Source organism: Sphaerodactylus townsendi, linkage group LG13 (assembly GCF_021028975.2).
Source record: "Sphaerodactylus townsendi isolate TG3544 linkage group LG13, MPM_Stown_v2.3, whole genome shotgun sequence".
NCBI classification, from domain to species: Eukaryota; Metazoa; Chordata; class Lepidosauria; order Squamata; family Sphaerodactylidae; genus Sphaerodactylus; species Sphaerodactylus townsendi.
The window spans coordinates 21,366,960-21,380,009 of NC_059437.1; the positions used below are offsets into that span (position 1 = coordinate 21,366,960).

Here is a 13,050-nt window from a genome sequence, read left to right on the forward strand (position 1 = left end):
ATGTATTTTGCATTTCGATTGCAATTTAGTGTGCATTTCAGAGGAGCACCTGGAAGTCAATAGGCACTGGGGTGCTGTGAGGTTTCCAGGTTGTATGGCCGTGTTCCAGCAGCATTTTCTCCTGATGTTTCGCCTGCATCTGTGGCTGGCAACTTCAGAGGATCTGATGGTAGTAAAGCAAGTGGAATATATATGAAGATGTCAGCCACAGACGCAGGTGAAACATCAGGAAAAACTGCTACTAGAATACAGCCATACAGCCTGGAAATCAATAGGCATTCCTAGCTCCCATTATATCGATTCCATCATCTCCCATCGTTTCCAATGGGGAATCCTGTCATTCCCCCAATGCTGAACCAGAGAATTCCATGCACACCCACTTGAGTGAAGAACCAACAGAGCCCATTTTAAAGCAAAGAATTCAAGCCAAAGCAATCTGTCAAGCCGATTCCAAGTCCTGGGAGCCTTAAAACACTGACTCCCCCTTTGGCAGCAAAACAGAGTGTAAGTGAAGCAAACACACACATACTTTTTTAATGGATGCACAGCAGTGGCAATTAAGAGTCCTAGGACTTGCAGCTTCAATATAATGTCTGTTAAAACAAAGATGAGCAAGTCACAACAATGGAAAACACCCCCATTGACTTTGCTTACTTTTGAGCACTCCTGCTTTGTTGTCACTTAAAATTTATTTTTTCCCAGAATTACAGTGGGTCCTCTAGAGCCGTGCATGGGTGAGTGAAGAATATTGAATACTTTTTTTTTTTTGGGGGGGGGGGGGGGGGCAACCTGTTTGAAGATGACAACTAAGCAGTGATGAAGCTAAACCTGAACCAAGTAGCAGATCCAAACATTTCTCCCCTGCATCCAGGAAGAAAATGTAATCACTGATTTGAATATCTCGAACAAGCTCAAAGTGACAATAAGATTTTAACTGAGAAAAAAATCAATAACAGAGAGCTAGTTGGCAGAATTATATATATTAAGATTGGTTGCATCTTCTGTACTTTGAGGGCTTGGGGAACAGTAAGCTCACCAGAGGGCTCCAATTGTAATGTTGCAATCCACTGTACCAGCCTGGAAATCAAAAACTAGTTCTGTATACTTCAGCTCGTCCCCACAGCTGTTACACATTGCTGTTCAAACCTCCTGTTGAATAAAAACCAAGCTCCCCTGACAGACATTTGCAGTGCTGTGGTTCCAGCAACTTCTTAGGGTTGAAGGTCTCAGTTATACATTCATTTACACTCTGCTTTTCTTCCTATGAGCACCCAAAAGTAGTTTACTTCCATTTTAGGGAGGCATCTTTAAGGAATGCAAAGGGGCAACAGCAAAGAAAGCTGGCAGTATATGGCCAATGATATGTGAACAAACAAGAACATGAATGGACCATCTGCATTTAAAAGTACTTCCAAGAAGAAGAGATCATCCAAGATCAGTTTTAATTGAATTAAGAAAAAAAGTCACTTAAAATTTGGCACTAAGCTGAATTGGAATGCCTAAATAGTTTAGATTTAAGATAGCAAAGAAAGGCACAGCAAAAAAGACTGGAGGTTCTTAACAGTAAGTGAATGGAAATACTCTTGTACAATCCGGCAGAAGTCAAGTAATATGGAAGTATTGTCGCAGGCTTTCACAGCCAGAATCACTGGGGTGCTGTGAGGTTTCCAGGTTGTATGGCCGTGTTCCAGCAGCATTTTCTCCTGATGTTTCGCCTGCATCTGTGGCTGGCATCTTCAGAGGATCTGATGGTAGTAAAGCAAGTGGAATATATATATATGAATATGTCAGCCACAGACGCAGGCGAAACATTAGGAGAAAATGCTACTAGAATACAGCCATACAGCCTGGAAATCACACAACACCCCAACATGGAAGTATCGTTAAACACAATGGAAGTCAGTTGTGGTTAAGTTCTGTTGACTTAAAGAGGACCAGCTGCCCAATCCTATGCATTTTTTAAAGACAGGCACCTTGCTGAATGCAATTTTCTTCCAAAAACACATACAGCATTTGCAGGACTACATTTACTGAATTGGGTCCAAAACATACATCTGTAATTACACAGAAATTAGAGTTTGAAAAATCAAGACATGGTCAAGAGGACAAGTGCCTGCGAGCTGCTACTGAACATTAGCAAGGTTCTGTTTTGCCAGAGTTTTCAGTACATGAACAAGTTGTGTGTGTGTGTGTGTGTGTGTGTGTGCGCGCGCGCGCGCGTGTGTGCGTGCGCATGCATGCAAGTTTTATCTGCAGGTACTTTCTTGATAAGCTTGTTAATACAATGTTTTGGGAGAAAAAGACACAAGCTTATCTCCTGCTGAAGAAATATTTACACCAATCATGATTGCATAACATCTCTACTTTAAATTATTAACCCAATTAGTGCTTTATTCACATTTTAAAAACTTGTACAATTTATTACAAATATAAAACAGTGCAGTTTTCCATACATTATCCCAATTCTGAGACAAACACTTAAAAGACATGGAAAAAGCTTTAATTTTTTTTATATACATTACATTTGCACCATTCACACTCTTATCTTCCTCTACCCTTGATTCAAAAAGATCAAACTTACAACATACTGTAGGTTTATTTTTATTCAAAAAGTTACTTGTCTCAAGACATAAATACAAATCAGAAAACAGTACAATTAGGACGATAGAATGTGGAGGACAACAGGTTAGGGTAAATATATAAAACATTTTTTTTAGTTGTTTGAAAACATAAAGCTGTAGGAACTGCTGTCACAAATAAACACTCCTTCAAGAGTAAGGAAAAAATCAACTTAAAGTTTAAAATCATATATACAGTCCTCTCAGCAGTTCTATTTAAATGCAGTGGTGTGAGGGAAAAAAAAGTTAAGATAGGCAGTATTTTAGACATGAGAGCATCGATGTAGAATGGGGTTAGGCAGGCAGATCTGGCTCTGTGTTCATTGAAACCCATGATTTTACAAAATAATTATGTTGCCATGATACTCTAGAGAACCCATGGTTTATGGCTACCACAGCCCAAATGATTAATTTCTTTGAATCAACAGGAAGTCACTTCATGGTTGCTCATTTGGGGAAATTATTGTATTGCAAGCGTTATTAAGGCGCATGGAATGATTTGAAATAATATACCTCAAGAACTGAGAGACAACTGACAAAAAATATACATATGTAATATAAGTTAACATTTCCTTTAAATGATGTCTAGCTGCCTAAGCTTTGCAGAGTGAGTTGGTGTCAGAATGGCATAAATCCATGTGTTTCAAGATGATTTAATTGTGGAGGTCATAAAATGAAAGTTAAAGCTTAGCTTTCAAAGAATAGTCTGGGGGTATTTATGAATATTCTATTATCCAATTAATTTACATACAGAGGAAATGCACTGTAACCTGTTAGAAGTATCATTAACCTGAAGACTGCTTGCAAAGACAGATAGATAAAACAATATAAAATACAAATTTAAAAATCATTTTTAAAGCATGAAATTTTCACGCTCATCTATTTTTCAACATTGTTAAACTTTCAATATATTTATGAAACCTCATAATTTTTTTTAAGTTGGAATTTAAAAGTAAGAAAAAACTAAACAAACTGCGCAATTATAAAATCAGCACCAATTTATATATATATATATAATATTTTATTTAAAATTTAGACCCCCTATCCCACACTCTAATAAGCTGTATATTTTTTTGTTTAGAATTTTTCTGCAAACATACTACAATAAGCTTCTTTATTTGGAGACAAAATACAGTGGCACTACTGGAAGGAATTTCACAACATGACATTTTTCTTAAAGGACAAGCAAACTCTCAGGGTGGTTAATGGGTAAGGAGGATTGATCTCAGTGCTTTCTGGCAGTTCATGGTTCCTGGATATTTCATGAATAAGTAATAAGGAAGTGGGGGATGTTTTCATTTAAAGAGCTAAAACAATCAGCTTGTAATTTTTTTCTATCATTTTATTAACTGAACCAACAGTTTCTGTCACCTGGAATTTGAGAATCTCACTGAAAATGTTTTTAAACTTTCTCTCCCGGTGCTATAAAAGGTAGGATTTGAAAACAAGCCCCCCTCTCATCCCAGCACAAGATTGCAACAATATGAACTAGGATTAAAAAAAATATAATCATTTGAATGGATCCAACCAATTATGAAGAGCAGAGCTTGAAACAGTACCAAGCATCTCCCCAACAGAGAGTTCAAAAAAAAAAAGTTGGGAATGTCTACTATGGATTTGAAAAAAAATTAATATTACATAAATAAAATACTGATTATCCAACAGAAACTGTAGCTTATCCTCAGGTTGTTTACTTGTCCTTTATGTTTCAGGCAAACAAAACTGCCCCTTCAATGCACTTGATCTTGTAAGCACACCCTTCTCCTTAGAGAAAAATCTTGTTCAGAATATCACTGTATCTACCACAATTTTTTAAATTTTATTTTAAAAATCTCCTCTTTCATATTAGAAAATGACTTCACGGCGGAGTTATTTGCTGCACTGGTATTAAAACATTGATACTCCAAGAACCTAGAAGAGAAGAAAAATATGTAAAATTCAAGAAACCAAGCTATATTTATTTTCATCAATGCCCAAATCAAAGTTTTATAATTGACGTTTATACTGTGTGCATGTGCTGGAAGTGATCATCAGAACTGTGCAAAACCCAACTTCTTGTCTTTTCCCTACTGTAAATTAAGTTAAAGGAATTTTAAAAGGTAGCATCCAGATGAAGGGGGTTTCAATGCCTGTAAAGTTCTCAGCTTTCTATCAAGCAAACTTTCAACAAGAATAATTTCAGTAGCTTGTCAGAAGCCAAAACTGCAAAATGTTTCACACAAACTAGTGGGTGAAGAGGTCAGGATGAGGTGTAATAATGATATAAGAGCCTATATTCGAACTACGTGTGTGCAGAATGTGATTTTCTCACTTGCCTCTCTATACCCACAGCCCCTTCTAATTCACAGAAAGAGAATTCCTGGGGTCCTGAGACTAGCATGGAGCAATAACAATGCAGGTGGTGGTGGGGGGGGGGGGGGCTGAGGTGAAATGGCCCCTCCACTCTCTTCCATCAGCAAAGCTGCACTGATAGAAGGGAGACTGATTTCACCCTCTTCCCCCTCCTCATTGAAGTTCCACTCCCGCAACAATCATCTCTCTGAGAGGGTCTCCAAAGCCCAGGAAGGATCTTTCCAGGGATTAGAAGGAGCTACAGAATCAAAGAGAAATGTACAGGATACAATTGGAATTCTTATCAATATGGCTGCATTAGATTGAAAGTAATTTGTTGCAGAGGACAATGGCAATATGGGAATTGAAATGCATTTCTGTACACATTGCCAGATTTGAGTTTCATGTAGACATTCTGAAATAATTACTACTGCTTCTGTCACTTGCGTTGAAAATATGACTTTTGTTCATAACCTAAAATCAAATCCTTTAAGGTTGGGTGACTTTTTTTTAATTAAAGGGGAAAATGACTCCAAGTTATTTTTAAGGAGCATATATTTACACTACCCACAAAACATCAGTTGCATATTTAGTATCTACTGCCCTCATGTGGTACTGCCTGCAAACTGCAGTTACTTTTCCAACTGACTTAAATTCTAACAAAAGTGTTTTGTCTAGGGCAGAGGCGTAGATCCAAGGGGAGATGGGGAGGGGGGGGGGTGCACGCCCCTGTGAGAGTGTGGTGAGGGCATTCCGGGGCAGGGCAGAAGACACACCAGTGCACCGGGCGCTTTCCCCCCTTGCTACGCCACTGGTCTAGGGCAGCAGTTCTTAACCTTTTTAGTTTCTGAAACCCTAGGCGATCTGTGAACTTAGCACCCATCTAGTTCAGCATTTTATTTTCTGACTTGTTCTATGCTCCAATTATGAATTTTCTCAGTTGGAACCAAGATATTTTGGCACTCAGTGATGAGCAACAGTTAAGGACACTGCTAGAGTTCCAAGGGGAACTGTTTCCCATTTCTTTATTTAAAAAGAGAGACTGAAAAAGATTTCTAGGGAAATAAATACTGAAGGCCAAGGTGTGGTCTGCGAAGTTATGGATCAGTTTTGGAGGATCTGAAGACATTTCTGAGCTTAGTCTGGTCCTGCCCACCCCCACCCCCTCCCCACAGCTGCAAGCTCAGCAGAAGGACAGGGGCTTCTCTTGTCGTGCTGAGTGCAAAGGCACCTTTAACAGCAACTGCAAATGCGGTCTTCCACCTTAGCTCCAAGCCTGGGAGAAGAGACATGTGCCACAGTGATTGGATCTCTGGACCCCTGAATGATAGAGTTAATTTTTTAAAATCACCAACTTCTCTTAGCACACTTACCGATTCATCCATGATTGAAGCGGGATCAAAGAAATCTGGCTTTAGCTCTGTTCGTTCTCTCCTATTCTTTGAAGGTGGCTGTAAAAAAGCAACAACAGATGTGTAAAGAAAGTGTGCTTTTATGGGACTGTAGTGTTACTTAGCACGAGAGTGGCCATTTTGATATGATTTTAGAAAGTAAATGTGGTGTCTGCATGTTTTGTTTCAGTAACTGCAGTTTTGCAGAAGATTGTTTTTCAGTTCTCCAAGGTCACAAAAGACCACTGAACAAGATAATTGGAAAATGCATTTCTGGTAGAGTTTATAACCGTCTCCACCTGAAAGTAGTTGAGATTACACTTGTGCCTAGCTTAATTAGTAGAAATTATTTCACTGGATAATGAGTGTCACCTGATGTACAGTTGTTTCTATAACACTGTAGAATATTTCAAGGGAGACATCTTTACTTATGCTGTTACATGTGCTACTTTCCCTTGCTTTTTTGGTTTTGATCAGTGTTCCTGACCAAGAAGACTATTTTGCCTGCTTTTTGGAACTAAGGCTGGGCAATTATGAATATTGCTGATTGGGCTATTTTTGAAACTTTCTTTTCTTATGCTGGCTTTTGCTGTAGTCCAATTATTTTTTTGCTCCATCTGTGAATGCCGCCACTAGTGCCTTTCAATTATAATCTCTTTCAAAATAAAATCAAAAACTCAGTTGGTGTTGAGGTGTTTTTTGGTTCCGAAAGGATCCACGCATCGACAGGTCCTGAATGAGAACTCAGGGACTCTGATATGTACATGACAATCCCCCTTACGACCACCTCAAGCTTACACAGGAACACTTTTGTTTCTTATGTATGAGAAGTAGGCCAGCCACTCCCAATATCGACCTTCTGTTTCTACCGATGCACTCCAGCAGCAGACAGAAAAATAACCTAACCCATTTAAGCTAACACAAAATAAAAAGCAACAGACAAACCAGCACAAATGTCTAAAGGAGTGGAGGAGAAAAGTAAATTATTTTATGTATTGTTGAAGGCTTTCACGGCCGGATTCAACTGGTTGTGGTGGGTTTTCCTGTAATTTCCACGGCCACACAGCCCAGAAAACCCACCACAACCAGTTAAATTATTTTACTTACTAGATCTATGTCCATAGTATCGAAATCCATGCCCTCGTTGAGATCCTCAATGCGCCCTTCGGATGACATCATTACATCTTCAACAATCGGCTCCTCATCATCCTCCATCAGGCCTGTGCCACGTCGACTGAAAAAAAAAAGATTAATATAAAAATTTAGTCACATGCAATTTTATCATGATAGAAATTCATTGGCATATACATCAAGTTAGTTACATGCATGAATAATGACGTTTGAAAGATGAGATGCTTAGATGCTTACTAAACACATACTTAATTTACACTGCAAATATAAACAAAGTAATCCCAGGTACAGAAACTTCACATCAAGTCTGAATCTTAACGAGGTCTTCAGGTAAATGCATTAAAAAGATCCCACTGTAAAAGACAGGCTGAGCCAACAGTGAGCGCAGGAGCACACAGAAGGGATTCAAGAATGTTTCAGGACAACTGCTGCACACAAATCTAGCAACAATTATGTCCAACAGATGTGTTGCTGGATTAGAAAAACACACACAAAATTTGTTTAAGCATCATTCACGCTCCTCTTTGTTTTCCCATCTTCGCTTTTGTGGAGTTGGATTTTGCACAATACAGTTCCTCCTAACTCATGCCAGTATTTAATAAACTACTACTTTCAAACAATAACGTTAACCATATTTTGAATTTGATTTTATTAGATAGCTGCAATCCCAGGAAGGTGTTAAGGAACTGGTTTTGAGAGTATATCAATAAGGAATAGGACACAAGTCTTGCTAAGCTAGAGAGCGTATTTATCGCTTGATGCCTTTGTGTAGTATAAGGGGAAAACTGAATTTGATTTATTTTGTATAGAATTCCAGGCCAAGCAGAAGGGCTTATCCAGTGGTGGGATCCAAAAATTTTAATAACAGGTTCCGATGGTGGTGGGATTCAAACAGTTGCGCCGCCGCACATACGTCCCTATTTGGAAGGGAGGTTGCTTTAGTAACCACTTCTCGGCGCTCAGAAAAAATTAGTAACCACTTCTAGAGAAGTGGTGACAACTGGTTGGATCCCACCTCTGGGCTTATCCCAAGACCAGGTCAAAGTGGATTCTGGTTAGCCTAAACAGCATTACACAGGCAGAGAAATCATTGCTATTTGACTAAGTGAGTTATTGAAGCACACCACAAAAGACAATTGCAGTTACTAACTTTCAAGAGTTGAGACACATCATCTACTTTTATGAAAAGAGTTTGTTATATTCAGTGCATGTTGGTATAAACTGTTGTGATTTAAAGATAGCACTGAAAGTAACTGCGCATGTATAAAGCTCAATTGGGGAAACAACTGTTCATGATTACCTGAAACTCACTGCGAGCATATATGAAAAATATTGTTTGAACAGTTTTGATACTGTTAGCATCTATGAAGAGATTTGTCTAAAGTATTTTATTTATTTGATTTTGGTCTGAGTTGTTTTTGGTTACGGAACCATGATTTGTGCGCATATGTGAAGCTCCTGATTTTTGTTGTTCTGAAACAAGCATACTTTGATTGTTTGGTTTTGTACTGAATCAATACATCTACTGCCGCACACACTATTGTCTGGTGTTTGTTCACATACAGGTAATTGTCAGTGGTCACTAGAACATCCTACTAATTCTATATTAGAGTTTCCCGTGGTCTTATGTTTAGTCTCTTTGTCTTTGACTCACCCATTCTGGGGTATTTTGAACAGGTTTTGAGTTATTCATTTGTCCAGGTAGACAGAAATCAGTAAGCCACTGCAAATCATTCTTGTAGTAGAATCCATACTCACACAGCATCTCATTTAAAAACTAGGCTGTTTCGTGTCTGGTTTAAAAGAGATGCTGGGAAACTGCAGAGCACCAGGGACAAGTTCTTCTGTCCCAGCTAGCATCCCATTTCTATCAAACGTTAGACGCGAAGAATCAAAACAGAACTTAAAACATCAGCAAAAGTGCGAGTGAGATCAATTCTAATTTTGGCTCTCTGCGTAAACTCACATGGCATGCTGCAGGTTGGTTCTCAGTTTCACATAGTTCATCGCTGCTCTCTCCTGCTGCTGTCTGGCCGCTTCTTCCTGCTGCCTCTGAGCCAACATCCATGTTACCTGTGTGCTGGAAAGGAAAAAAAACTGTTAACATCTAACATCTGGGCAGACCCAACAAAACATTTTTTGTTAACATGGGCAGATCCAACATCTGAGCAGCAAATGGCACAGAGATTAATAGAACATCATACATACTTGTAGTCCATTGGAGGTTGATGGTGTTCGGCCTGCATTGGGTAGACACCCATGTAACTCTCTTCAGGCCGCAATCTTTTGGGCTCCCTCATGATGGTGGAAGTAAGTGGCGGCGTCTGCATCATGACGGGCGTGTGCATTGTCTGCTCCCTGTTCATCCACATGCTGTCACTACTGCTGCTCTCCTCAGCTAGAGACACAAACCAACAAATTCAGGTCAGTCGACACAACGCATTACGAAGCGCAGCGACAGAGTTGTCAAATGCAATCTGTAAAAGCACAGGACACCAATAAAAATCCCACTGGCATGGTATGTTCTTCTCTACCTGTGTTACATAACTGTCTGCTGTGCTTATTTCTGCTTCATGTGTATGGTCCCATTTTCCAGACAGAGCGCTGGCAACAAGCATGGTAAATTCATCTTTTAATATACTGAATGTGTTTTGAGGCCCTTCTGTGTTAGATTAAATCCTTCTCTGTCAGGCTAAACAGCCAACACAAATAGGACAAATTCAGATGTAAACAAAATTTGGAGATCAGGAATATGCTGTGGCTTAACGTGTTATTTCTCTTCCTCTCTCTCCCAATAGTACCCATCTGACTTTTCTGGTTTCCAGAGGCATAGCGGAAGCAGGGTGGGGCGCAACGCCCCAGGCAGAGCTGCAGTGGAGGCATGGCCAGGCCACAGAGGGGGCGGAACGGGGATGTTCTGGAGCAGGGGGTGCTGCAGCAAGGGCGCAGGGCACACATGTACCCCGGGTGGAGTTTCCCCTTGCTCCACCTCTGCTGGCTTGCTCTAATCATAAACTTTGTCACAGTCTGTCAGAACACAGATACTCTATGGTTAAATGCTTCTGCAAACTATAATTTGATGGTACTCCTTGGTTCCACTAGTCTTTAAACCTGCATGAACTGAATGTGAGGAGAGGGAGAATGAGCCTTTTCACCCTGTTTCCTGCCTCTACATAATTGCTGGCTCGTGACCACAGAGGGATTGTGTGCACAGGGCTGCAGTTTGCTCAAAATTTCTTGGACAGCAGGACGAGATTATACATAGAGCAACTCAGAAAAGGGAGAAGGAACTATGCAAGCCTGTGGTTTGGACATCAGGAAATGCGACACCTGAATTAAACTGAGTTGGGCAGGAATAAAAGAATGAGTGGACAGAATTTCATGAATCAGGGAGGCCCTAATAAGGGGAAACGAAGAAGTGTAGCATAGTTTAACACAGTCACTCTGATGTAAAAAGTAAGTGTCACTCATGCTGTACAAGGAGGACTCAAACCTTCAGGTAGTTTCCGTTTCCCTGTGGCCGGCTTTGTTTTCTTGTTCCTTACTGTAGACCCTCGACTGCTGATTCCACTAATGACTGACATAGTGTCATCATCACCCCCGGCAAGCAATGAGTTCCTGTATGACATGAGAGGAAGCCACACATCTTCTCTTCGGAGAGACATCTGAAAGGTCATGAACTTCTCCAGGTAAGCATACCTTTAAAAGTATAAAAATTCAAACTAAATTCAAATGTCATATACTGCAGGGTCTGTAAGACAGAACTGTTCCACAAGGCTTCTGGTTGAGAACAGCAACAGCATTAATTTTTTTCCTTCCCCTTCCCTAGCCTGAATTTTGCTTTCCTGCTCCTTTCTGCTTGTTTTTAATATATTGCCCTCCCTCTAAGAGTTTACTTGACACCAAGAATTTACAGAGATGATTTTATTGATTGTATTTATTGTTTAACAGCTAGTTTGGGTTTATACACTGCCTTTCTCTCCTGAAAGGAGTTTCAAGGCGACTTCCCTTCTCTCCACAGCAGACACCTTGTGAGGTAGGTGGGGCTGAGAGAGTTCTGAGAGAACGGTGGCTGGCCCAAGGGAACCCAGCAGGCTTCATGTGTAGGAGCAGGGAAACAAATCCAGTTCACCAGGTAGGAGTCTGCTGCTTATGTGGAGTTGTGGGGAATCAAACCCAGTTCTTCAGATTAGTCTACCTGCTCACCATCACAGAGCTCACCAGTCCTGTTTGTCTTCCTTTATATTTATACTCTGCTTCATGATCCCTTTAAATAAAATTAAACCATAATGCATAATTTTTAAAAAATCGAAACAGCATCACCAAATCAGCTGCAATATTCAAAGGTTACATACTCGACACCATAAGTCCTCCGAAGGAGTAGTATATTAACTACTGTTTAAAGGCCCCCTCTAGGAAAGGAAAGCCAAGTGGCCCACTCTAGGAAAGAAATTCCATGATCTTGGCACCCCAACTGTTCAAATACACTGCACAGAGTGATAATATTTATGTTTAAGCCTGATGATTACTCACAACAGGCCCAGTTTAGGAGATTCACATAAGGCACTAAGATACTCATTCAAAATATCTTCTAATACATTTATTTTTCTGCAAATATAGTAAGCCTGTTATTTAAACAAAATAGCATACACTGTAAGAACTTCCAAGTAACGAGAACCACAAAAATACTTACACTGTTTTTTTGTCTTGCCTGAGAAGTTTGGAAGAGAACTCGCTTAATATATCAAGAAATGCCAAATTTAAAGGTGGATGACCATCGCCTTGTGGATTAGGTTCTTTGAAAGCAAATTCTATGCCATCCCTGAAAGCAATTAAGAATCAGATTAAGTCTCTAAAGAAGTTTGCATAAAAAGACAGTGGAGTGAAAAGCAAGCAACAGTCTACATTTCTCTGTCATAAGGCCAAACAATATGACATTTTTTCCAATGGTTGACTATTTACCAGATTGCTTGCCACTTGGATTTTTAAAACTGTGAGGAGGCCACAATATTCTTAGATTTAAGTGAAATACTGTAAAACTAGGGGATTACAGCCAAAAATTGTCCTTGGTCCCCTTTTAATAAATACCTAACCCATGCTTTATTATTAGCCATTTCTGTTACCAACCATTTCACTCTGTATGCACCACAGCATGCACCCTCTTCTCTCCCCACACCATCATGGATCTCTCTGGACTCCTCCTGTTACTTTTCTCCCTTTAATCTCACCAATCTAGAGTGTGCATTCTGCTTCCTGCATCTCAACGTGCACACAGCTTTTTCTACCACCCTTGTAAATCCATTGCAAGTGATTTCCTCCTTATTCTGTTTTCCCAGCTCCACTGTCTTTACACCATAACCACATCAGTTGTCATTCTTCCAATGTTTCTGTTTTTGCTCCCACTGTCATTTATAATGTGTGATAGCAACAGCATAAGAGTACTTCCCAACAAAGGGAAGCTTGGAGACAGGTAGATCATGTAGCTACAAGAAGCTGGAAAAACTATTACCCAGCATACTACACACCTCTGCTATTACTCAAATTACACTATAACAATTACTACACCTTGGCATACAAAA

General features: G+C 39.8%; 1 protein-coding gene across 3 annotated transcripts in view; it reads right to left on the reverse strand.

The window, feature by feature from the left end:
• Window positions 1-2,364: 2,364 nt before the first annotated feature.
• Window positions 2,365-13,050, reverse strand: part of STAG2 (stromal antigen 2) — an 80,769-nt gene continuing 70,083 nt past the window's right edge. For all 3 annotated transcript variants that reach the window (XM_048513745.1, XM_048513746.1, XM_048513747.1), the window contains exons 28-34: window positions 12,165-12,293; window positions 10,965-11,170; window positions 9,680-9,869; window positions 9,438-9,551; window positions 7,448-7,574; window positions 6,323-6,400; window positions 2,365-4,529 (exon numbers count right to left, since the gene is read on the reverse strand). In XM_048513745.1, coding sequence (XP_048369702.1) covers window positions 4,506-4,529; window positions 6,323-6,400; window positions 7,448-7,574; window positions 9,438-9,551; window positions 9,680-9,869; window positions 10,965-11,170; window positions 12,165-12,293 — 868 coding nt within the window. In that variant the 3' untranslated portion in view covers window positions 2,365-4,505. The remainder of the gene's footprint in view (window positions 4,530-6,322; window positions 6,401-7,447; window positions 7,575-9,437; window positions 9,552-9,679; window positions 9,870-10,964; window positions 11,171-12,164; window positions 12,294-13,050) is intronic.